At 55.8% G+C, this 25814-nt stretch overlaps 1 protein-coding gene across 3 annotated transcripts in view; it reads left to right on the forward strand.

The window, feature by feature from the left end:
* Window positions 1–25814, forward strand: part of LOC122377563 (msx2-interacting protein-like) — a 119378-nt gene that overhangs the window by 67977 nt on the left and 25587 nt on the right. For 2 of the 3 annotated variants that reach the window (XM_043357702.1, XM_043357704.1), the window contains exons 4-6: window positions 545–733; window positions 4755–4913; window positions 22145–22314. In XM_043357702.1, the coding sequence (XP_043213637.1) occupies window positions 545–733; window positions 4755–4913; window positions 22145–22314 (518 nt within the window). Of the gene's footprint in view, window positions 1–544; window positions 734–4754; window positions 4914–5039; window positions 5638–22144; window positions 22315–25814 lie in introns of those variants that run through there. The other variant, XM_043357705.1, reaches the window with a different exon arrangement.

Genomic DNA, 25814 nt, shown 5'->3' on the forward strand with positions numbered 1-25814 from the left:
GGTGGTGAGGTGAAGCATGTCGATGCTCCTTGACGCCGCTGTCGCGCTGGTGTCTGGGTGGGTGGCATGGCAGGCTGGATGTTGAAATTGGTAGAAGAAGCTGACAACTGGACCTGCGTGGGCAGTCAATGGCTGGGGGTTTTGGATTGTGTGGGCGTGCCGGAGATGTGCCCGTACCCGTGGGAAGATGATAAATTCAATCTGGAACGTCTGTGAAAATGATGTGTGACCGTCTGAGATGTTGTGCAACACAAATGGTGATTTGTGATGGGTTCGGGGCACGTATATTTCAGAAATGAAAAATGATGCCGCGTATATGTCGAAATGGCCTTAGCTTCTGTTGCACCCCATGACCCCATACTCTTGCTCTCCTAGTCTCGACTCTGTGACCGCTTCATCTCATCTTTGTCCTTCCTGTTTCTGCCCACCTCGTCTCCGTCTATCTCGTCTCTGACCGCCCGTCTCTCTGTCTCTGTCTATCTCGTATCTGCCACCTCATCTCTCTGTCCGCCTCGTCTCTGACCGCCCGTCTCTCTGTCCTCAGGGCTCAGGGCTCGCGGTACCGGGGCCCGGCCGGCTGGTACGGCGGCGAACTGGCCCGCTTCGGCGGTGACCTGTACGCTGCCGACCGGTCACCGGGCGTCGGCAAGGCGCTGGCACGGCGCGGCTCACCAGCCGCCCTCCAGCACGCGCGAGTCATCAACAACATCGCCAAGCCGGCCCAGTCGAAACGGTGCGTGACGCGGGGTGTGAGGGGGTGGGATCTGATGGGTAGAATGGGTAGATGGAACTAAGGTGTAGCGTGTGGGGAAGTGGCTGGGATCGGGTGGTAGGCCGGGATGTTGAGATTGCAGAGCGGTGGCTGAATGAGTGCGTGGTAGATGTTGCAGGAGTCTCCGTTAGAGATGTTGATGAAATGTTTAGGAGTAACATGATTAACCCGCGCCCTGGTGTGGGTCTGAGCCACCTTCGCCCTGGTGGGGGGGGGGGGGCCAAAATGACCCCCCCCCGTCTAACTCGAAAACGAAGAGGGCTAGGAAGACGCGGAAAAAAGCAAACGAAAGCCCATAACAAGTACGTTCGAAAGTATTTCGGTCATTTTTTCGCTAAGGTCAATATTGAGGTCGCTAGAGGTCATCATAGGTCAAATTTCAGTGTTTTCGGTGTTGCCGGACATATTCCGCTGTAGCTCGGAAACTAGAAGAGCTAGAGAGCCGCGGAAAAAAGCAATCGATAGCTCTTTTCAAGCTCTTTCGCCAAGGTTCGTCAGATTTGACCTCAGCTCAACGGTTTGGCCTACAGAGGTCATGCAAGGTCAACTTGGCAAATTTCGTTGAAAATGTTTTTAACTATAGCATGCATTCACGAGAAAATAGAGAAACGATTCATGCACCATCGTGCTTGGCTCGTCGAGACGCGTCGAATGATATATAGTTTGACCTCGAAAGGTCATTTTGAAAATTTGACCTCAGGTCAAGGTCATGACCTTACCGAAATAGGTCATGCTGCATATCATTCGATCCGCATTGACGAGACAAACACGATAAACGTCGAATGGAGTCTCTATCTCTATTCAATAACAAGTAAGTGCAGAAAAACCGCTGGTGACCTCTGGTGACCAGGGAGATGACCTAGCGTGACCTCAGCGAGGTCACAAGCAAATGGTTTCACATGGGCTGTGATTTGCTGACCCAAGACACTTCAATAACGAAATATAGGAACAATCACGCCCGATTTAGCTGAAAAACAACTACTTTTCGATTCTCCCATTGACTTATAATGGGGAGCAGCGATGACCTGACCTGACCTTAGGTCACATTTATAAAAAAATCCGAGATAGCCATTTTGTAGAGCTGGGTGACATCTTCAAGTACTGTAAATTTTACATCGATCGGATAAAAGCTGTGCCTTTGAGAGAGCTTTGAACTTTTTTAGAGGTGGTGTCAGTTTTGGTGACCTTGTGACCTGACCTGACCTGACCCGAACCCCCCAAAAAAGGACATGATGTAAAAATGTTGAATAAACAGCTATACAAAGTTTCAGGGCGCTAACTCAAGTGGTTTCTGAGTTATCGCTGAAAAACCACAGGGGGGGGCCAAAATGGCCCCCCCCCCCCCACCAGGGCGAAGGTTAAATGAATGGGAACATCCATTATGTGACAAAAGGTCTTATTCTACGCACATCTACAAATGCCATTGTCGGAAAATGCTACGTAGGAAATTCTTTCTGTGAAAGCGTAAAGAGCCTTATGAGAAAATATGGGTGGGTGAGAAGCGATTCAAAAAATTATGTGCATTACTTGTTTCATTCTGCCCGTAAGGCTGTGAGCTTTTCGTATGACGCAGTGGTTAGCTGTGACGAGGACCGCCACTGGCCGGTCGTAAACGGGCGCCAGTAATTATGGGATCTATGGATAGGACGGGGTACGCAGCACTACCTGTCGTAACTCTGAAATGTGGTCACTTTACGCGATCGTAACGGCTGAAAACACTCAATCACAGCTCCTAAATAACAGCGGCAGCGCCGCTTGGGAATACAGATGAGTTTCTACGCAGTAACGTATGGGCAGTGGTAGAGCTTTTTGGCCAAGCACCGCCATATATTCCGTTTTTGAGACTCTAGCACTCGACGTCAACCCTTACATCGTACGTTAAAAATGAGCAGTTCGATGGACTGTGTCGAAACATGTGTTGGCACAACCTGTTTTACTGCTTTGAAATGTTTGTTTTCGTTGACTGAGTCAGCACTGTAACTGTGATGAGAACGCGTGCTAGCCGTGTATTTCCTACACCAATTTAGACAGACTGAACATCTAGACGAAGAACATGGATTGTTCTCCGTAGCTCCCGAGTTCGGCATCAATGTTATATATATTTTCTTAGCCCACCTTTGTATGGGCAAGGGGAGTGTGATTAAGCACGGCGCATTCGTCATCTTCCACTCGGTAATGTCCTTGATTTTTTCTCTTTTTGTTGCAACTATGCGAGACGAAAACGATGTGATAAACATTGCGCAAAGTCCGGAACCACGAGCCGAACGTGGTTGAAGGCTGGACCATGAATGCCACGGTCCCCGGTCGGACAGATGACACTGAGTGACACACTGGTGACACAGTAACCGGCAGCTGACCTTTTTGGTGACATTGGTGACCGTGAGGCCATTTCGAGCTACAGGGGGTGCGTGGGGGGGGGGGGGTCAAAGAGTACATTGCAACACCTTTTCTGATGTGGAAGCATTGAGGCTTACAACCGGAATTGAGATAAAAATTTAAACGGGTTTGGTCTCTCTCGATGTGATTAATAGGGTTCTGAATTATTGCTGACACAGAAGTTGCTGTGTAAGGTCGTGATCAAAGTGTTGTTATTAGAGGTGGCAAAAGATGAAAATTTTGGGAACCAGACTCGAACCAGACCCGGCTGGACATTTCTGGAACCAGTCGGGCCCGGTCTTAGTTGGAACCGGAACCAGTTGGACCCGTTCCCCAAAAGTCAATTAATACAAACTACTTGTAGGTATCATTAGTTGCATCATGTAAAACAACCTATTTCTCACTGGGAATACTCATGAGCTACTGTGTGCAAAGAAACGTTCACTTCATTCACTTCATATTTTGCAATAATGTGTAGTGTGTAAGATGTATAAGTTTATGGTAGGACCCGGTTGGACCCGTCAGAAAATTTCCAGGAACCGGTCTGGACCCATATGGGTCCAGACTGGTTCTTTGGACCGGGTCCTCGGGTCCACATTTTGCCACCTCTAGTTGTTATGTGAATTAGGGAAGGCTTATTTCGTAAAGAATTCGTGCTAGTTGGCTCTTGACGCGATATGATGCAAAATTTGCGTGTCGTTTGTTTTTCTGGCAGTATGCTGGACATCTATCGCCGACAAGTGGATTTTTACATTTGAAATATAGGTATATCGCCTACCTCGAAGATAATATGAGCTAGCTACAACCAGGAAGTAAAAACAGATAAGTTGGACAGCTCGGCTTTAATTGGCCGTTTGTCATTGATCGGCTTGCCGTAACGGTCTGATATCTGTGAGGATAAATGTCAGCAAAAGATTTGCAGCGTCTGTAACGGAGAAATCGCACGATTCAGTGGCGTTTTGCGGAGAAGGTCACAGCAGCCATTGATGTCACATGGGGAACAACGGGTACTCTTCCAGTTCGCTCTGGCTGCACAATTTCTCCGCAACAAATATGAGGTCACGTTTGCCATTTCGCTCCGTAATGAAACAGTGTTATTGTTCTCCAATATGCTCCCACAAGAGATTAGTGTCTGGCTCGGGCAATAACGAAGGAATTGTCTGCATAGCGATGCTAACAATCGGCACATTTCGTCGTAGTCGTGCCTGCTTCCAAGTTCATCTGTGGGTATCTTTAGTTGAATCTCTTGTGTCCTTGGCTGAGCAATGACTCAAACAAACTGCTGTGATGACATTGAACGTCTTATCGCCTGTAAAACACGTCTCAGACGACTTCGAATGTCCCAGCCAAGCTAGGAGACATCGTAACTAGGAAGAGTTTCAATAAAACTAGATGCTAAATCATGTGTGTGACATAAGCCATAATTTCCCGCAACCTTTATTTTTCGTGATTGATGCTATTGCTGAGGTATTTTCCTTGTAAGATGAACAACTTTGCCTTGTTTTTCTCAATTCCCAAGTGGAGTGCCCCGTTCCATGTACCGCCGAGCGGTGTGCCCGTCCCGTGTGCTCCCCCGCCCTGACCTGACCGTGTGCCGCGTCGGCAGGCCCACACGCCGGTCGGGCAGCGGCTCCGGCTCCGAGTCGCGCTCTCACTCGCGCTCGTCGAGTCGCTCCCGGTCGTCGCCATCGACGCGCAGCTCGTCGAGCACCAGCCGGTCGACGCCGTCTCGGTCGGGGTCTCGCTCCAAGTCGCGCTCCCCAAGGTAAGTGTCTGACGCCGCCACTGCGGCCGGTGAAACCTGCTGGCCGACTTACCTGCCAGCGCGGCCAACGGTCCGCCGCCCGCCCGCCGCTGCCGCCGCCGCCGCGCGTGGAACAGTCGACGGCACACCACCAAAATAGCCGCAGCGTCCGTCGGACGCGGCCGTCTCGGCGGTGGGTGTTGCAGCGAGCGGCGCGGCGCCCAGTGCCGCCGGCCACCCCGCACGGCTCGCCAGCCAGCGGTAGCGCGCGCGTGCCCCGGACGCCAGTGGAGGCCCGCGAGGCGGCCGGTGACGCGTCGCGCCGGCCCACCGGTGCACCGATAGCACACCCGTCCGGCCGGCCAGTGCAGTGGCGCCCGCCGGCCGCAGCGAGTGGCGACCCATCCGCGACAGTGTGTGTGTGTGTGTTTAGCGAGTGAGCGGCGCGAGCACCGAGCATTGTGGTGAGCAGCAGCAGCAGCCCCGCGCGGGAAGCCGCCGCGCGGCGGGCATGTGCGCAACGACCGGGGTACATGAGATCCCTGCGGCAGCATGAGATGGCCTTCCTGCGCAGTGTGGAGCCGGCCACGGCGGCGGCGGCGGCGGCGGCCCGGCTGTGCCGCGCTGGTGGCCGCCACGTGCCGGCCCGGCCCGGCGCCGAGTGCCAGCAGCCGCCGATGGGGCCCGCGGCGGCCGCCCCCAAGGGGGCCGGCGGCCTGCCCCGCTGGAAACGCTGGAGACGGAGGTGCGTTCGGTGAGAGGCGGCGGGATCGGCGGCCGGAGCCGCGGAGACGCTCTCACCGTGCCTTTTTGTTGTGTGTTTGGGGGGCTGAGCGGGAGAAAGCGCGCGCGCTGGCGGCGCGTGGCGGTCCGGCGGGCGAGTGGCGGCCGTCGGCCGGGCCCCGACCGCCGGCTCCCCGGGCCGCCGCTAGCGGCAGCACCGGACGGGCGGCGGCCATCGCGCCGGCCCGGCTGTCGAAACCGGCCGCTTGGCCAACCACCCCCGCCACTCTGCCCGCCCGCTCTCTCTGCTCTCCCCGCGGCCGGACGTCGGCCCCTGGGCGGTGGCGGCGGCGGATTGTGAAACCCCGCCGCCGCCACCGCCGCGGTCGGAGCCCCCCGCTTCGACAGCAGCGCCCCCGAACTGACCCTGTGTGTGCGTTACTTTAGCCTTGCGTGTTTGTGCGCTGTCCTACTGTGTTATATTCCGCATTCATTGTGAAACTGCGCAGTTCTTGTTCTGAGAACCCCATCAGCTAACGCTTCTGTTTGCAGCGCCTTTCAGCCACTTGTACTCGTTTGAACGTCTTACCCGCTCCCTCGTACCGTTGCTGAACCTTGCTCGAGTGTGTCCTGATTGCTCGCATTGCAGACGGGGCGTGCCGCCGAACGCCGCGTTATCGCGCATCCTGTCTGTCCTGCGGCGTGGTGACTATCGCGCCCATCCCCACCTTGGATCCGGGCGCGGGCACCGCCGGTTGCGAAACGCTGCCGCTCCTGCGACAGGTAGACATTCAGCCGCATCCCCGCTGTCTCATCCGATTGCTTCAGTATGACGGTCCGTCCGCTCGGGCTCGAAACGGTGACGACATGAGCGAGACAGTGGCCGACCCGCAGCTGGCTGGGAGGAGAGCCTGCGCGGTGACCCGGCCGCGCCGCCCGCCCCGCTCGGCTGCCCGCAGCGTTCTGCGCCGCCGTCTGGCCGGCGAGCGCTGCGCGGCGACCCGCCGCGCCGGACCGAGCCCCAGTTGGTCCAGCCGGCCAACTCGGATTGTTCGGCCCGCCGGACGGCTGAGCAGCCGACCCACACTGAGCGACGGCGCTGAGCAGCCGACCCCGGTCCAGTCGCGGCGGCGGCGGCGGCGGCGGGGTTCTGTGAAATGAGCCAGCAGCGCGGGGCGGCGGCGGCCTGGCACCGCGGCCCCGGCGGCCGCCGCGCTGTCGGCCGCCTTACATGGCGCGGCACGGCCGGCCGCGGCCTCTGTTGATTTCCCATCCGTGTCGTCGTTTTCACACGCAAAATGCGCCGTAGAAATGCACGGGCATGTGTCGTTCCCGCCTGGGCGTGCCGCTGCATATCGCCGCCGACACCGTTATCGGCCGGCTGCGGTCGCTGCAGCCCAGTGCGCACTGGGGCCCCGGCCCGACACAGTTGCGATATGGCGGTGTATTCCCAGCTCCGCAATCGAAATAGAGCCGCTCGCCGAGCTCCGACTGATGACACAACTTCGGAGCGCCGTCGTTTGCCGGCCGGCTCGTTGGTCCGTCGGGGAACGAGTCGTTTCCGGCGGTCAGGGACGGCCGGGGCTCGCTGCCGGCCTGCCGGGCTCCATCCGGCGGAGAATGGGGGCTCGTCGCTCGCTGATCGCCCAGCGATGATGGCCTGATGGGTCGTTTGGGTATCGGCAGCAGCGGCGGGGCCGGCTGGGACTCCGGTTCTCGTGTCGTCGCTGGAAATCTGCCCGCCTTGGCCTTCTGGGGCCCCTTGGCGCGTCCGGCAGTTGTGGCGGTGGCGGCGGCTCTGCGCAATGCGCGCCTCCGCCAGCTCACCATATGTGGAGCGGACGCAGCGCCTCAGTGGCAGTGCCGGTCTGTGGCTGTCACTGGCCGGGCCCGGCCGCTGCGCTGCGCCAGCAGCTCTCCCTGCGGCCACGGCCGGCCGTCTGTATCAGGGTCTGCACTGCAGTGGATGGGATGCAGTGTGAAAGCTGCCCGACCGGCTGGCATCCTGTTTTCAATCCTGCCATGAAAATGTCATGCCTGCTTGTTGAGCCCTTCGTCTGAGTCACTCCGATCCCCGTTTGTCCTCGGTAACCGCTGTGCAGGGGCGCGCTGGTGTAGCTGCCCTCCCCCTGAGCTCGCCCCTGCTCCGTGGCCGCCCGTCGGCCGGCCGCCGCGGCCCGGTTCCCTGGCGCCGCCTCTGGCCCGTGGGGCCAGGCCGGCCGGCCGGCTGGCTCATGCCGGGCTCTGGGCCGCCGGCTGTGGACGATGGATGCCTGCCCGCCCGCCGCGGCCGGCGTCGGGCTTGCCAATCACGCGTCCCGCCCGGCTGGCCGGTCGGACGGGCGGGCGGGCGGGCGGGCGGCTGGTGCAGTGACCCCGGTCCGCCAGCCCGCCTGGCGAGGCTGTGCGGTTGGCGAGAGCGGCCAGCCGGACGGGACGGGACGGGTCGTCAGCGGACGGTCGGACCCGAAGCAGTCAGCGCTGAGCGCGCCGTCAGCCGGACACAAGACAGGACTCTCCGGTCCTCCCACCATGTTTGGAAGCGTCACGCAGCGCGACGCGGCGCCGTGCCGTGGATGGCTCGGTGGCTGGTGTACTAGCAATGACCGAACACCACTCGCCTCCGGCCAGCCTGACCTCTGGCTGCCCTTGAGGGGCCTTCCTGGTGCCTCACGCGCCAGTGACGTGATACCCCCTCGTGACCCCCCCCCCCCCCCGGGTGTCTGTATGTGTCGCAGCGCCGTGTTATCTAGGCCGGCGCAGCGACTGTTCGCCCTGGCTGCGGGCAGGGGGCGTCGAAGTCTAGTTCCTACCAACCTGGCACTCCCATGCCTACGTCACCACGAGGACGCCCGAGGGCATTTACATGTTGAAGATAGGGAAATTGCCATAGTTTAGAGCCGCCTGAAGGGCAACCTTGAGATAGATGGTAATGTAAATGTGTGCTAATATGATCATCAACATGTTATTTATCCAAATCCAGGGCCAATTAATCGATAACCTGTCACGTTTTCCAGTGGTGATGCGCTAACGTTCGTGGTTCTTGCAGCCAATAAGGGTGTTTCATAGTGCGATTCAGCTGCATTATCGACTTTACTGCCATAAACCGCCACGGAACATACGATTTGCAGCTCCCTGGCGTGATAGCTGCCAGTAGGGCTCCGGAGTCGGAGTCATGAAGTCGGTCGGAGTTGACAGTTCTGACCTGAGTCGTCGAGTCGGAGTCAGAGTAGATTTTAAAAGCCTGGAGTCTGAGTCAGTCACCGAAATTCGATCCCCTTCGCAGACCTTTCAGGGTTCCGTAGTCGGAGTTGTAGTCGGTCGGAGTCGACAGTTCTGACCAGTCAGTTTCAGAGTCGATTTTGAAAGCCAGAGTCGGAGTCGGAGTCACCAAAAAGCCATTGCCTCCGCAGACCTGCTAGGGCTGTGGAGTCGGAGTCACTCAGAGCCGACATTTGAAATCAAAGTCAGAGTTGATTTTTGAAAGTCTGAGTCAGAGTCGGAGTCATCAAGAAACCCATCGACGATCCGCAGTACCATGCAGTAAGGGCGCTGCCGATCGATGCCCCTGAATTGCCTATGAATTGAATGAATAGATGACAATTAATAAGGTAGGTACCTTCTATCATTCATCCCCTGCCACTTGGAGGACTTACTTTCAGTAGAAAAAGACGCATTATTTTGTTTGTTTATTTATTGACAAATATTTTTTGAGCAGTTAGGGATACAGACACAAAACACAATGATAGCACCTCGCTGGTGCAAATAATTGCTAGATAGATGTTGAGATGTGTTGCCATTGAAGAATCTACTGATTTTCCTGGCGGCTCTCGTTTTCAAGTAACTACTGGTCTTGTAAGATCTCTTGATTGCTCACCGTCTGGCGTCTTCCAAGGTTTTCTGAAAGCTAATCGAACGTTACCATGACTGCTTTTTGATTTCATGGCGCTTGCTGGTTCTGCTTAATTGGTGGTTCTTGCGTCTGATCCTGTTGCTTCATGTTCCATCACATCACATTAAATTTCTAATGGAACAGACACTTCTACCTTTTATTTCACTATCAGTCGACTTGCTTTTACCCCTGTGGCCTGCTCGCCCTTTTATTTCCACGCTGAAATCTATCAATTATTTGAAAAGCCTCGGATAAAAAAGCAAGAAAAGTATGTCAAGTTAAATAATTGAGACGGCCCTAGAAAACCAGAAAAAATCAAATCAAAAAGCCTGTCCATCTCACTTCCCTCACTTCATAACAAAAACGCAGCAAAACATGCGAAAGAGTCCTTAGCAACGCCCTAGCAACGCATTTGTCTGAAGTGCGCAATATGTGTCACATCTGGAAAATTTAGTAGCTACTTGATTATTCAACTAGAGTTGGACTATATCAGCTAGGCTTTTATATAAAAAATAAGTGTTTGCTTATCGATTTCTTAGCAACTGGTTGCTTAACTTCGAAATAATGATTTATTACAGAAAAAGCTTGTTTGCGACATATTTGTAAAGAAACAACGGAAATAGCTTTGACTCGTGCGCTATTCTAGTACATTTTTGGTAGAAAACTTCGTCCAACCTTATGTTTTAGGGCCTTGGCTGCGGGGGTGGCCCAGAGTGGCAGTATTTGGCGCCACAAACCCGCCGACCGGCCGGTTTTTAGTGAAGTACGAAGGTGGTTTGTTTGTAGTATTTATGGTTCAGCTTAAGTATGATTTGCTAGTTTTTATAGCCAGTGTATATGTAAAAAGTCTACGAAATTTCTCGGAACCGTGCTTGAAAAATGCGATGCGATTAGTCAGACTGGGCGCAAGCTGGCTACACTTCCATACGGACTAACTACGAATTCACCCCACACTCAAACGACTGGATCGGCGCTGTTGAGAATCAGTGGCCACTGCCGAAGCGAAAAAGTGCTGCGCTATCCAGCTAGATTTTATCGCAGCTGTATAAGGCCGGGCTAAACATGTATGGACCAACATGCAAGGCTTGCGGTTACCCATCAACATTTTTCGCTTCCGTGAGCGGCACATAGGAGGTCGTGGAGTCAGTCGACTTGTGCAGGTCAATTCATGGCGTGGTCACTCGCCGACCTCTCGTTAAGCGACCACTGAGCTCGTTACGACCAGCGAGAGAAAGGTCAGCAGTTTTGTCCGCAGCGAGCCAACAGTTGGCGCTAACTGCTCGCCGGCACGGCCGGACCTGCGGAAGTCGCCAAATGAGGATGCATTCCCCCTCCCCGGGGGTCCACGAGGAGGGACGGCCCGCCGGTCTCTGTTCTGACCCCGACTGAGGGAAGGAGAGCCGGAAGGGACGGAGGGACATTCGGCTCCTGGGAATGGCTGGCGTGGTTGTCCGGCTTCTCAGGCGGTTCTGGGGAAACCTGTGCCGTGATGAGAAAGGAAACTGGGCGTTAGAGCACGACCGACCACGGATGACAGAGTGACTCGCCATCGCTGACACAACGCAGCTATGACACACTCGTAATAGTGACGTGACACGCCCTGCTAGGGGCTTGGTCGAAACGTCACGGTGACACACCGGTGTCGGTGCTGTGATACACCGTCACGGGCACCGCCCCTAGTGAAGGGGAGAGAGCTTCCTCCGGGAAGGCGGTGGTGGTAGGTGACGAGCTGCTGACGTGGCGTCGTCCCCACACTATCCCTGGCAGGGGTCTGAGTGACACCGCGCCCACTGACCCCGTGTCATTGTACCAGGTCACTCGCGTCGACCGACGTCGGGCGATGACCTCTTCGTGAGACTCGCGTCGTTGTCGGTGTGATGATCGTAGGGCGGGGATGAACGACTGTTCCCTGGCAACCCTCATCCCATTGTCACCGCCCTGCATGCTGCTGAGTCGACCCGGGTCTGATTGAACCCCTTCCGTTCCGTGCATCACGACAGATGACTGAGTAAATGACGTGAAAACGATTCTGCCAGCGCGTAATGGTGGCGCGCATCGGATGAGTGACACACCCACCATCTCGATACAATCCAGGGACGCCCTCCCCTTTCAGTCCTTGGGTAGGCGGGGGCGGCAGTCATTATTGCGCGCCTGGGCGGTGACTGCTGGCCATTGTTTCTGGAACAGTGGCTGGGCGTGTTATCAGGCCTTCCCAGATGGGCCTGCCACCGCTGCTGCTGCCGCTGCGGTAGAGGCGTGTTCAGTTTCTCACTGCGGCGGTCCCCTGGCCGCCCTCCGAGCTACCGTAGCCTGCCAGCTGCGCGGATAGTGTCCGTTGGTGGATCATTCAGCCCCGCATCGAACGAGCGCGATATGGGAAACATTCCACTGATGGTGTTCTCGATCAGAGTTTCATCAGCCTCCCGTATCCATTTTCCGCCGTAATGATGTTCTACGTGTTTGATATCCACAGGCTGTATTTGCACTGACTGAGCACAGCGAGATGGAATGTCGGTTTGCGGGGACGGTAGCGCGATAGCGTTGTGTACAGAAAACGATACAGGTGGCTGGTAAAGTAGGTCGGCCACAGATGCGCGATTTTTTGCTGATATCGCCATAGTCGCACCTTTACGCTCACACGAGTTCAGGATACGTGTCACGGCGTCATTTGATGTCAATGTGGCCAATATGAGCCTTGCTGAGCGCAATATTTGTGCTGGTCTGTCGCGGTTCGGTACCAGCTGTAGCTGGATATTTCTGGTTGGGTGCCAACCCCCAGCCGCCAGGCTCCGCCGCCGCCTCCCTCGCCTAACCCCACCCCACCGCCTCCCCAACCCACCCCTCCCACCGCCTGCCCAACCCTTGCCGTCGCTGCCGTCATCCCCAGAGGAGCATTCGCATGCCTCTCGCGCCATTAGCGTCCCGGTCCGTCTCAGATTCTGTTTGTCACAGTCGACGGTGGTATGTTGTTCATCTGTATGTGTGTGTAGGGAGACAGGAGGGTACTGTCAGCAGCAACCTGGCCGGATCGTTGTTTACGTGTTTGAAATCACCTCGTTCTGTCGTGTCCATATCTTTTCTCCTGCTCCTTCAGTAGCGCCTGCCGCGTCCAGCTCGCTATCTTGATTTATAAGGTCAGGTATTCAGGCCCGTTTAGGACTTTTGGGACTCTTGGCTTCTTTAACCTGGTGTCGGTCCTGTTTTTGCCACCAGCTGCCCTCCGTTCTGTCTTATTCTCTACTCCGTCGTATTCTGTCCTACCTCGTCCTGTGTCTTGCCCCGTCCGTCCCGTCACCCATGACGAGAAGGTGCCGCAGCGCTGCGTCGCTAACGACGCACAACACGGCGTCGCTAACGACGCTGCGTGTGTGCGTACTAGTGGTGGGGGGACCGCGTCAATAACGGCGTCAGCCAGGCCGGGCTGCGTGGGGCGCCGCGCAGTGCGTACTGAATAGTGAATAGTGTGCTAGGCTGCTAGCTGTTTTTTCTTCTATTCGGCAGGTATTATACGGCTCATGTTTGTATAGCAGTCTTAGTGTGCCGTTTAGAGCTGAGCTTCTTGATCTTTCACCACGTAATGCCCTCGGAGAGGCTTACAGAAGCAAAGCCGCTGGTCTTTGCTGGCAAAAAGTGACCAGTTATTGTAATTTTCTCTCATGCCGCGCCGTGTCCCGGTGTCGGCGGTGCAGCGGCAGCGTCGTTTGTTGACGCCGGTCTCCTAGGCGCGTCGCCGTGTGCCGGGGCGCGGCCGGCGCGGCGCCGCCGACGCCGCCGATCGATACACCCCGCGCGCGCCGCACCAGTCCTCCGGCCAGCGCGCACGTGCTGGATTCGCGCCGCGGCCGCCGCCGCCGCCGTGTGCCACGTGCTCGTGACCGGCGGCCGGGCAGGACGTGCTCGGGCCGCGGCCGTGCGCTGCAGTGCCGTGTCGGTGCCGTGGCGGCGTGCTGTGCTGTGCGGAGCCGCTGGGCGCTGCCGTGGAGGCCGCTGTGGGCGCTGGAGTCAGCGGTGGAGGTGGAGCTCCGCGCTGGGTGAGCTGGGAAGGGTGAGGCTCCGAGCGGTGTCATGATTGGTTCTGTATTTATTTTTAGGTCCAGCCGGTTCGAGCAGTCAGCCTGTTAGGGTGAGTTTTCCTGCTGTGTCCAGTAACTCGACCCTGTAAAAAAAAAAAATCGAGGCAGGCATCCGTTTTCGATCAAATTGAGCTCCTGTGCCGTCAGTCATTAGCACAAATAGCTGACAGCGTTTGCTCAGGAATGTCATATCTCTCAAAAGTGCCGACTGGTTCTCTATTGACTGGCGTCTGCCAGACAGCCCATCGACCATCCGACACTATCGCCGGAGACGTCATGTCACTTGCCCGGCCCGTGTCAGTTCCGCCCTCCCCTGGGCGATTTTCGTGGGGCGCACCGTGCCAACATTCCTCTCTGGGCCGCCGGAGGGGCGTCAGTGCTATCGGTGCCGGTGTCGGTCGGTTCTTGGCGCTGGGGACGCAGCGAAATGGGGCCGAAATGCGCCCATCTGGTCGCTGTCACACACCGCGCGCCGGCACTGTCACCTCTGCGCCGTTTTCGCTCTGACACGCGTCAAGCGGAGGAGGAGAGGTGCAGAAATAGCCACCGAAAGTCGTTCATTGCGGTGTTGGATGACGGGCTGTATGTCGTGAGACGTCTGTCTTCTGGGCTCTGTGGACGCCGGTGAGCTTGGCGCCATCCTTGTTCTTGTCGGGACTATGCATATCAAAGGCTTGTGTCGGTCAGAGGCGACAGAAGTGTGCCGTAAGGGTCTTCTGCCTCAGCTGTGAGACGAGCCTCTCAGCTCACGTAGTTCCCAGAGCTCCACCAGGATACCAGCTGTAATTATTGGTGTGCTCAGTCGGTCTCCAGTTCTCAGGGGGCGGCTGAATTGTTTGCCGTTCGCAGAATATCGTCATATCGTGTGGCACAATTGTCGCTGGTGTCACGGCGGGCTGCGCTTCATTAGCCGGCGCGATGACGGCCTCCGCTCCCCAGGGTAGCGATGGCAACGCGTCGCCGCCGCTGTGCGCCGTCCTGTCCCCATCGCCTTCCGACCCGAGCACTGACGTCATCCCGGGTATCAAGACGCTCATTATATACGGCAGCAAACGCAGGAGTGTAACCGTTTTTACGCATCGCCGAGCGGCTACTATGCATTTCAGACCCCATGAGACCCTAATTTTCGGCGATAATTTATTTACTATTTGTCCAATTTGCTTCAAATTTTCACAATGCACATTTCAGCTCAAGCGCCAATTTTCGTCAATATGGTCTCTTAACAAAATATCAAATTTTAGGGTACTTGTTGCCTCGTAATGTTAAAATCGGCTCCGTAAATCCGTCAGTGGAGTAGAGGCTATCCGTGCGTAGGTGTGACGTCACAAACACGTGACCATTAAGCTCCGCCCTCCCGGCGGACGGGGTAGTGACCTTGGCCGGTCAGTCGGCTGCGTGGAGCGGGCGGGGCAGTAACTGTTGCACCGGGGCGGCTCGCATGGACCGTAGCTGCCGTGCAGTAGTCGTTGCAGCCGTAACTTCACCGAATGAGCTAAATAGCGCGCATAAGTAACGCACCAGCTGAAGCCCTCGACTAATTGTATTTATCACAAATGTACGTACACCTTGTTCAATCACAACAAATATATATTTCCACACAAGATTCGGGGCTTGTGAAAAAACGCGCATAAAAGACGCTGTTGATTTCAAATGATTGCGTAAGATTATGTATCGCGTCAGACTACGTCAAAATTGCAAAACAGATTCATCATTAACAGGATGCAATTTACCTATGTGTTTGATATATTAAATTTGATAAGGAATGTATGCCGGCGTGATCGATTTATATCATCCCGGTGCAGCATACAAAGCTAAGCATTGAACACCTTCAGGACTAATCCATTTGATCATCGACTTAGGTTGAGGAGGTCGCCAGACTAACTTTACCCCCAGAGCTTGTGTGTTGAAATGCAAACATGAAAAGTTAAAGCCTAGAGATAGTTACCTCAACATTGAGGATATACCTACTGTTACTTAAGTTTTACAAAAAAGATACGTGTTTAATGATGATCGTTCTCGTGTAGTGCCCAACGTCCGCCTGCCACATTGCTATTTCTTTTTGTGCACGTCTTAACAATATAACACACACATGACATCGCGATAAAGGCCATTTCTACCATACGACACATTACGCTTCTGCCCCACCCGGCGCCCCGCACCGCTTCACGAATCACGAATACGGTCGTTTCGCTGGAGCGATGCCCCAGGCAATCGGCCGTGCCCGAGACTCTTAATCCTACTTTGTTGCTTTCTGCGCCTTCCTCAGAAACGTTTATTGACACTGCCAAATATATCAATATTTTTGGGTCAAGCAGAGGCTTACACATGATCTTATAGGTAATCGGGTAGTGACCTGACCCAACCTGACGATGAGATAGGTGCAACTCCGGCTTAAATAAATGTTCAGAGTCCAAGAGTCTATCCATCTTTCCTTCTACGGCCGGTTCCGTTCCAGTAGATCCTACCTTGATTCTGATCATTCTGAATATTCTGAGCTGGTTCGACGTTTAAATACCAAAATAAGGAAAAGAGGATACCAAATGCCCACAAACGGATAATTTTTTGGCTTTCGTCCCGAAACAACTTTGCCGGCTTCACTTGTCTCCAGTATGTGGTCCCGCTCCGACCTCTCCGCGGTGCTGACACCGACTGAAGCGGCATAGACCCATCGCGGTCACGGCCAGTGGGCGGAGTTTAGTTGGGCCCGGCGCAACGTGATTGGCCAGCGCTCCTATCCAATGCGGTGCGGTAGCGAGCGAGCCTCTATCCGGGTGCAAAAACTGATTAGGGGCATTCCACGTCAAGTGGGACAAAAAATGACCATTTTGAACCTCACCCCCTCCGATTTTTGCGAAACTTTGTGAAACTACTCATCTATATGTGAAAAGAAAGGAGACATATTTTTGTCAAGATATGACGTCACGTTTCCGAGATACACGTCATCAAACATTGACTTAGGCAAGGCACATTATCATCTTTAAAGCGTCATAACCATTGAAGTTTTAGACATATCACCACGAGACAAAGTGTGAAATGGAGGGAATAGGTCAGGCTTTCATTTGAGGATAACAATATTGACGTAATTAACTAATTAGTGAACTTAATTAAAATTCAAAGAATAAATTTTAATTTTCTGAAAAATGGGTACCCTTCGATTTTGCTGATTTTTACATATTTTATTCTCCTATACATTAGCTACATCATATAAAAAATCCAGAATGGGCCGACGTCTACGTAACTGTCTTTTGGACTTCGTAATGTCTGGCACTCGCGTGTTTCGTTTTAGCAACCAAGTAGAGGCGCTACCTGGAGATGCTTCTTTCTACCTACCCCAAACCAAAGCAAACCTAACCTGACCTGACGTGACCTGACCTAATCTAACACGCGTAAATATGTACACTGTACAGCCCTCACGGCAGTTGCCGACTGGGCAAATGCTACCTAGATCCGAACATTAGCCCTCACAACTTTGCCGGCTGGCCAGATGCCACAAAAACAAATGTGTGTTAAACACTTCAGGGCTCAGGCTGACCCGCGCTGCGAGCCAGCGACCTTTAGATTTCGAGGTGGGTACATTCGGCACACTTACTACTAAGCCACGAAAATAGCTGGTCATCGTAAGTCAGTTTTTTAATGATGAAATTGGGCATTCTCCGGGTAGCGCCTCTCTTTGGTTGCAAAAAGAAAATACGCCAGACTCTCCCAGCGCTAGGGGAGAAAAGCCCGGTTTAGACAAAATAAGGTATTAAAAAACGGAATTTGAAATGTAGGTGGGGCGGTGGGGAACTTTATCGTGTGCCAGTTTCATGGCCCTAGATCAATACATTCAAGATCAAATGAGGTTAAACGTGATCAAATTTGCTATAGTGACTATTTTGCGTTTATACGCCCATAGCTCTAAGAGATACTGGCCCATTTTCCTATTTCTTCCTTTATACGACATTTGTAATGTTATGAGAATCTCTAGTTAATCTTACCATAAATTTGGCAGTGGCTTGCTAAGAGTAAGATGTCGCCGGCAGAGGCGGGGATCGGCCGACGCGGGAAACGTCATAGTCACATATTGTGTTTGCACCCTAATGGCTAATAGTTTAATTTTACCAGTTGATTTTCGTATTTATTTAAACATTAGATTGCCTGTATATTTTTAAGCCTTCACACAAAATTTGACACGAATCGATCATAATCAGCGGTAAGAAGCGCGGTGCAAAGATGGAACCGTCCTGCGCCGGCACAGTCTACCACTCAGGCGGCAACGGCCGGCGCCGGCCGCCGAGCCGCTCCGGCAGGAATGTTTGACTTTACACCGCTATAACTAGAAAAGTTGTGGACCGATTTACCTATTTCTTGCGCGGGAGGATTTGCAATTCGATTTTGGACAGATACTGAAAGTTTGACGCTAATATAATAATTATGGTGTGAGTTATTGGCGATAAACAGGTGGAGTTAGCGAAATCGGCCCCTTCCAACGCCCGTGCTACGTTGCACTACTTGTTGCTATATCATCCAAAGTTATCGTTGGCCCACTCTAATTTTCTCAGCACGTGTGCCTTACGTGTAGTGGAAGACAATATCTAAATTTGAGCAAAATCGAAGGGTACCCATTTTTCACAAATTACATTTTAAGAAATTAATTCAAAATAAAATAAATTCAAAATCACCAAAAAATGTAAAAATTGTCAAATTTTACTAGCATAACTCCTTATGTACCCGTTTCAGTTTGTTTGAAATTAATAGCTTCAAAAATGTTGAAGCTATAGATCTTTCAAGATTGCAATACACGTCCAATTCTGCTCAAAAAGCAGAAGTTTAGCGACTTGTATCTCTGTAGCCCGAGGGCATATGACAAAATCCTTTCACCCACAGAGGTTTTACCCAATAGCGAATAAGTACACCAACTTTGAATAAAATCGCAGAGGTGACCGATTTTGGCTGTCCCGGTTGACATGGAATGCCCCATTAACATTACGAGCCAACGACAAGTGCTCTAAATTTTTACATTTTGTTAAGAGACCATATTGACAAAAATTGGCGCTTGAGCTGAAATATCGTCTGCCAAAATTTCAAGCTAATTGGACAAAAATTGAAGAAATTATCGCCGAAAAGCAGGGTCTCATGGGGTCTGAAATGCATAGTAGGTAGATCAGTTGCGCGCAGCGTTCATTGAGACGTAGTCCGGAGTCGAGCGGCGCCCATTCCGCGAGTCCAGCTGACATCCTGAGCCAGCCAGCTGAAGCAGGATACGGCCTGAATAATGAGCTGAGCTGAGTTGAACAGCTGGGATGGATAGTAGTTATACACGGTGTAAGGACGACGCAGGATGAGCGTCGACGAACGCTGCCCTGTTCGCCGCTTCCACTGTTCGGGCGAGCTGCGACCCTGGCCCATGCGTGTACCGATGGAAGGCCGGGCGAGGTCGCAGCGCTGACGGCTGTGTTTGGATGCGTTTGTCGGGCCGATGTTTGGGGGAGAAAGCGATGGAGTAAATGTTGAGCCTTCCAAACTGCCCTGGCCCTTCCAGAATATCCGGAGCCTTCCAAACTACCCGGCTTGGGGGCACGCGGGTGGGCGGAGCCATGACAAGGGCTCGTCGGTATGTTCTTCGTAAACACCGGTCAAATGTGAACGCCAGCCGTGTGAATATCTTATTTTGATATCGAGTGATCCGCACGATAAGTCTTGCAAAGCGTGCCAGATGTTCTGCCTATAGGCAATATGTTGGCTCGACTCCGAACTAAAATCCAGAATGGAAGCATTTTCCTTAGGCACAGCTTGCAATGGGGGATGTCCCAGACTTCCGAGCCCCTATCATGCTGGTCTTAGGATGCTTTAGAGCGCGGCGCTTCATTGCGACAAGGACTAGATCCTTGTTGGAATTGCTCCTGTTCCGCTGATATCACGCAAAATCAAATATCAATCGAATGCTGTGACAAGGTACCCTCTATATTTAGCACGGCTTTGACGATTGGATTGTGCTCTCACGCCCCAATACCGTGAACTCTGCGCGCGGGTTCTGTCCCATCCGAACTCGCCGTCACCGACGTGAGATGTGACCCTGCTGACACGGCTCCGTGGCGCTGTATGGGCCGGTCGGTCCGAGGTGTGTGCGCCGTGAACCCGGCGGCCGGCGTGTGCCTCCCGCCCACCGGCCCGGTCGGTGTCTGCTGAGACGCTGGGGTCAGTGACCCCGCCTGGTGACCGCCCGACAGATACACAGCGACTGGCGACTGCGACACGACACTGCAGGGGCGATCGGTGATAGTCGGACGGACTGCATATGGGACGACTTGGGACGAGATGGGAAAGGATGGGATAGATTATAATAGAACAGGGCTGAATAGAATGCTGCCGCGCCAACCGTGGCCGGGCGATTTCGGCGGGCGCCCCGCCAGCCTGGGCCTCCCTGGCGCCTCTCTGTGGAAATCAGTGCGATTAGGGTCAACTCTGGGCTCCGTTTCAGTAGATCAGACTGAGGCTGTCCCGCGCTGCCGAGTGACGCCTGCCCGGAGTCGACTCGGCTCGGTCAGCCAGCTGAGCTGCCCGATGGCGCCCAGGCTCTCTGCGGGCAGCCCGCAGGGATCGGCTCGCCGTGTCCGGCACTGATTGTGTCCTCAGAACCGAGATCAGCCGGCCGGACAGCGCGCCGCCATGCCGCGTCGCTATGGCAACGCATAATCAGCGGCCGGCGGCCGATCCGGACGCGTTGTCATGGCGACGGGCGGCGCTCCCAGCTGGCCGCCGCCGCCGCCGGATGGCCGGAGTCTGGGGCGGGCGGCTGGCCGAGCTCGGAACACAAACAGGGAGGGAGGGGAGCCGGCCGGGCCGCGCTGTTGGCACGTGCCGGCCGTCCTGTCAAGTCGCAATGCGCCGCGTCAGGGCCCGCTGGCAGCGGCCGCCCCCTCCGAGCGGCGGGCCCGACCGACCCGTGTATTTCGGTCAGCCTGCCTGGCCGCCAGCCCGGTAGGAAATAGTTGCGCCCTGCGACACGACAGCCGGTGCGCTGCTATTGACGGCCCGGCCCGACACTGCGGATGGCGGACAGCTGAGCGCACCCGTCTGGCTTCCCAGACTGACACGAGGGGAAGGGTTTCCCTCGCCCCCATCCTGCTCCCCTCGGGCAACTGCATTGATGGCGGCCGATCGGGCCGATCGATTCTGAATCGATTCCCCGCGGGGATCTGCCAGGGATCTGCCATCTAATTGGGTGATCGATTTTTGTCGGTGCCTCGTGACTAATTTGTCTTGGCTCTCGTTACCGGGGCTTGTTACAGCCGGGCGCCGCTGTGCCGCTCGTTACCGCCATTCTGTCGTGAGCCGGCGGCCGGGCCGTGTCCGGCTTTCGAGGCTGTTTTGCGCCTCGGCGGCGGCGCGCCGGCCGCCCCGGGGCGTGGCCGGCACGACCAACGGGCACACATCCGTCATTATTTCTGGGTACGGCCGCCCTCGGGCCCAGTCGTGCGCCACTGCCTGGAGCCGGCCGACACGGCTTGGGTGTGTCGATAGTGTACCATAGTCGACTGCGACGGAGCTTTGCGGAGGTCCCGCCGGGTCCTTGGCGGCGTGGGCTTGGTAGGGAGGTCCCTGATCGACTACGGTACGGGAGCACGGCACCCTGACGGGTGGATGGATGGCGCGCCGCCGTTCAAACATCGCATATTTACCGGTCGACCGGGCCGGTTTGGTTAGCTGATACAGGGGCCGCCCCTATATCTATATCAGTGACTATCAGTAACTACTGCCGTAGACCGGACGTTGAACTGTGGAACTGGATACTGTCAACTGTGCCGTATGGCACTCAGTCTCCTGAGGAGACTGAAATATCTGCTGCCCTTTGGAGAGCCGGCCGCTCGGTCTCCTGGGGAACGCAATCTCATGGACTGACTGGCTGACTGAATACAGAGCTACACCATTAGCGCTATCTTATCGACCACTCCTGTCGCGGGAGGCATCGACCACCCTCCCCCCCTGCCCCCCACTCCACCTGTGAGCCCTGTGCGTGCGGCGCCGTCAGCAGGGATCGATCCCGCGCTGTCGGGTCGGTCTGCCGGGCGCGGCGGTGGGAGATATTTTTACCGGAGTGATCGATAACTCTCGTCCGGTGATGATGACATCTTTGGGGCCGGCCGGTCGACTGCGGGGCCTCGTGCCTCGTGTCGGATGCTACCGCCTGCCCGGAAAGCTTGCAAAGTCGGCTTTGCCTTAGAAGTTTAGGTAGTCGGTGTGTTCGTGTGTTGAGTTTGCATTCTGCCGTCGCGTGTTCCATATACCGATTTCACCTGGTAGTGGCTGCGGTGATGGTAACTATTCGGTTGGTTTTGTGTGGCGTGACTTGCTGTTTTGCCGGAGTATTTTCCTCCACGTCTTACCTGAGACTAGTCTTGGTTATAGTCCCAAACGTTGTACCCATTGTCAGCATCCACCCACTGACTAACCGTTATTCGCCTCACCACTCGTCTCTCACATTCCCCTGCTGGCTCTCATGTCTCCTGTCTGTGAACATGTCGTGACTCCCCACCACCCACCACCCACCCTCCGCTGACCATCTTCACTCGTGTCCCCTTCAGGAGGAACAAGCGCGGCGGGCTGTCGTCGGCAGTGGCCGCGGTCGCCGCCTCCAACAACCAGTCGGGCAGCGTGAGCTCCGGCATCGGCTCGTCATCCCCTCAGCCCAACGGCACCGAGGACAGGAAGCCCATCGCCATCTACGTGAAGAACCTGCCGGCACGCTCCAGCGGTGAGTGGGAGGATGTGGGAGAGGAGGAAGGAAGGAAGGAAGGAAGGAAGGAAGGAAGGAAGGACGGCTGAAGTGGGGTGGGAAGTGCACAGACGAACGGGATATGGTAGGCAGGTAGATGCAGGACTCGTGAAAAGACTGCAGGGTTTGCGAGGGGGTGAGGTGAGAATGATTGTGTTGGAACTTGGGCCACAGGAAGGCCGCTGTGGTGTTCGCGGAAGAGTTTGTTGCGTATACGAGTGCCGAAGTTTACGAATTAGCAATAATGCGTAGTAGACGGAAAATTGAAAACGGTTCTATTGAGGAGAAAAAAAAACTTTGTGCGTGGTTCAGTTCTGGCGGCGATTATACAAGGTAGAAATACCGGAGCGCTTCCGAAACCAGCGAAAGCACCGCAGGGACACAAAACGCTCGACGGCGAAATTGGCTTTCGGCGGCGTTGTTTTTCCCTGCATAAATTTGGATGATTAAGAGACTGCTGTGTTGTTTTTGTCGGTTTCTTTGCCTCTGGCGAGCTGGTCCTGTTTGCTCAGGGCGGAGGAGCGCGCCCTGGATGGAGACGATGCGGGCGGTAGAGGAGCGCTCTCAGTGGAGGAAGTGGCGAGCGGAGACGGAAGGACGGATGGTGGTTAGACACCGACGGTGGAGTGAGTTGGCGCGCGTGACCTGGTCGATGTCACGTACCGTAGGTCGTATCTGGCGGTACTTGGTGCCTTCCTCCTCGTACCGCTATCTGCGCTGTGCCACACACTTACACCGCAGTGTGGTGTCTTCCTGGCCCGGGGTGTTGCTGTGTGTGATCGTGGAGACTGACTGGGTACCACCGATCAGGTGCGAGTGTTCCGCTGTGATTGTCGACAGCAGTCGTGCTGGTATCGATCTATCACCAATGGCAACAGCAACGGGTTTTCCCTCGGAATATGTGATCAATCATCTGACGGAACCGCCTTGACCTCTTCCACCTTGCCAATTTCACGGCCAGTAGGTAATGTACGGAGACGTCGTCCTATCCTGTTGAGTTCCCTACAATACCATGCCGTACCGTACCGTACCGTACCGTACCGCGCTATATTGTGCTCCTCCATATGTTCCTAGCGCGGCCGGCGCCGGCGCCCGTCGAGCAGCCGGTCAGCTCCAGAAGACGGAACTGAGGCCGGCCGCGGGCGCTGGAGCGTACCGTATGGAGCTGACCGACCGGAACGCTCCCACTCGTCAGGCGATATTGGCTGGCCGAGCACATGAACCGGAATGACGTCCCGTCTCCGAGCGACAGAAACTGCGCCGAGCGGGAGGGGTAGAGCGGAGCGGACCTGAGAGACAGTCCGGTCGGAGACTGCCTGGAAGTCCACACGCCTGTCTACAAGTGTGTCTGTCTCCGTGTTGCGACTGCAGACTGCCAGCCGTGGGGTTGCGCTGCGGCTCTGTAGCCGGGTGACTAAGGAGCTGTCTGCGCTGGAGCTCTAGCCGTCTGGCTGCTGCTGCGCTGCCTTTCCCCGACCTGTGGGGACTGGCGGGCCGCAGCTGCCAGCCGGAGCGGAAAGTATGTCAGCTGGACGAAGCCATGGCGGCGCGGCGCGGCGGTGTGGTCGTGGTCGTGTGGCGCAGCTGCCGCGGCGCAGCGGAGGCCGCGGCCGGGGCCCGCCGTGCACTGTGCACTGACTACAGAGCCGTCCGCAGAGTGGTGCCGTGGCGGGGGCGGCCCGCGCCGCGGTCACACGGTCAGGGCGGGGCAGGTGGCGCGGCTCTGCGGGACACGTCAGCTCCGTGTACGGGCCGCCTCACCTGCCGGCGAGGTGACACACCGGGCGGCTGAGTCACCGTGTGCGGCGGGACGGGCGGTCAGCGGCGCGGCGCGGCGCGGCTCCATACCGACCAGTGGCCGGCGGCCGGTGGCGTGACCGGCGATCGATACCGGCCGACGGACGTCACCGCCGCCCCCTCCCCCTCCCCCCCCCAGCCCCGCCGCCGCTCGGCCAAGTAGGTCGTCGGCCCGACCGGCCGGCCGGTCGGCTGGACGGCCGGTGCCGCTGGCGCCGCCCGCAGCCGCCCTGCTAAATCCAGCCGGGCGGCGACGGCGATATTTTCAGGGCCGTTTGGCGGCGCGGGACCGGCGGGGGCGGGGGCGGCCTTGGAGCGGGCGGCCGCCGCCGGCGCGGCCCGGTCGGCTTCCTCTGAACACTGTCGGCGGGACGGGATCAGCGAGCTGCCCCGGCTCCCGACTGCGCTGCAGCCGGTGGGAAAGTTTCGCCGGCGGTCGAGCTCGGCGATTGCCGCACTCGAGGTACGGCGCAGCCAGTGAAAGCCGGGCAGCGGATCCGGCGCGGCTGAGCTCGGCTCGAAATGCCTGCAGAGCGGCGGCAAACACCTGCGCCTTTCGTCCCCACAAGGAGCCCGGGAAAAACTGTGCAGGGGAGAAAGTAAAACACCTTGAGTCGAAGGCTGTGTGTGGTGTCACAGTTGTTTGGTTTGCAGAAAGCTCGATGACGTTTGTACTGATTGGCTGTAGAAAGTCGATGGTTGTTATCGGCCCTGGTGAATTGCTGGAAATGTTTTTTTTCAGTTTTTCACATCAGTATTCGTGTCGATGTCGACCATTTCATAGAAGTCCAACGATCGATTGCTTGCAGCTCATTATTCCTTTGGCTGCGTATTACCCAATACGAAATGCGATGATGCTCCGTACCGTCCAGAAGAACTGTTCATTATCTGGTTTTGAGGCTATGCAATAGAGCCTTCCTGTGATGGCACTGTGACGCAAATCAGAGCTGCAGAAATGCAATGCCTTCAGGCGGATGCTGCCGGCGTCCGGCACCGGTGACTGTAGGGGGAGGGGGAGGACAGGCGCCGGGGGTGACGGGGAGGGTGGGGCGGGTCCGTCCAGACTGGATCACGGTCAGCACGGAGCGGTGACTCACCTCTGGGGCGGCTGTCAGGTCGGCCGGGACTACGCCCTTCGGCGGGGGCTCCACCGATGGATGGCTCAGAGGCGTTTGAGCACGATCGACGTGCAGCCTTTATGCGCTGTTATTGCCATCCGTCTCCTCGTTTTGGCGCCTCGCCCTAACCCCAGCCGCCGGCGCTGACGGTGCATTTTGTCGGTCACGGCCAGTGGTCATAGGTTCCCAGACTAGAGCTGCGCACTTGTGGTGGCCCCTGGGCCGGATCGGCCGACTCACGGCACACAGTTTGGTGGTACGCGGGAGGCTGGTCGGAACCAGTTATAACTGGTATGGAGACACTTAGTGGACTGAGCTTTGTGGGGTAAAAGTATGAAGGTGGAATGCGATGTCACTCATAAAATGCTCAAGGGTTCTGTGTTGATGAAGTATATCAGTCAATCCTAAATAAAAAAAAACTTCTCCACTCATTGACTTACCTTCATGAATCGCGTTAAATTAACACCATACGGCTGTGCTTCATAAACAATCAAGCATTGACCGCCATAGCATCAGTTTCAATAGGTATCTCGTGTCTTCGACTGGTCCTCCTCTGCACTGCCC

Source organism: Amphibalanus amphitrite, unplaced genomic scaffold (assembly GCF_019059575.1).
Source record: "Amphibalanus amphitrite isolate SeventyFive unplaced genomic scaffold, NRLGWU_Aamphi_draft 000047F_arrow, whole genome shotgun sequence".
NCBI classification, from domain to species: Eukaryota; Metazoa; Arthropoda; class Thecostraca; order Balanomorpha; family Balanidae; genus Amphibalanus; species Amphibalanus amphitrite.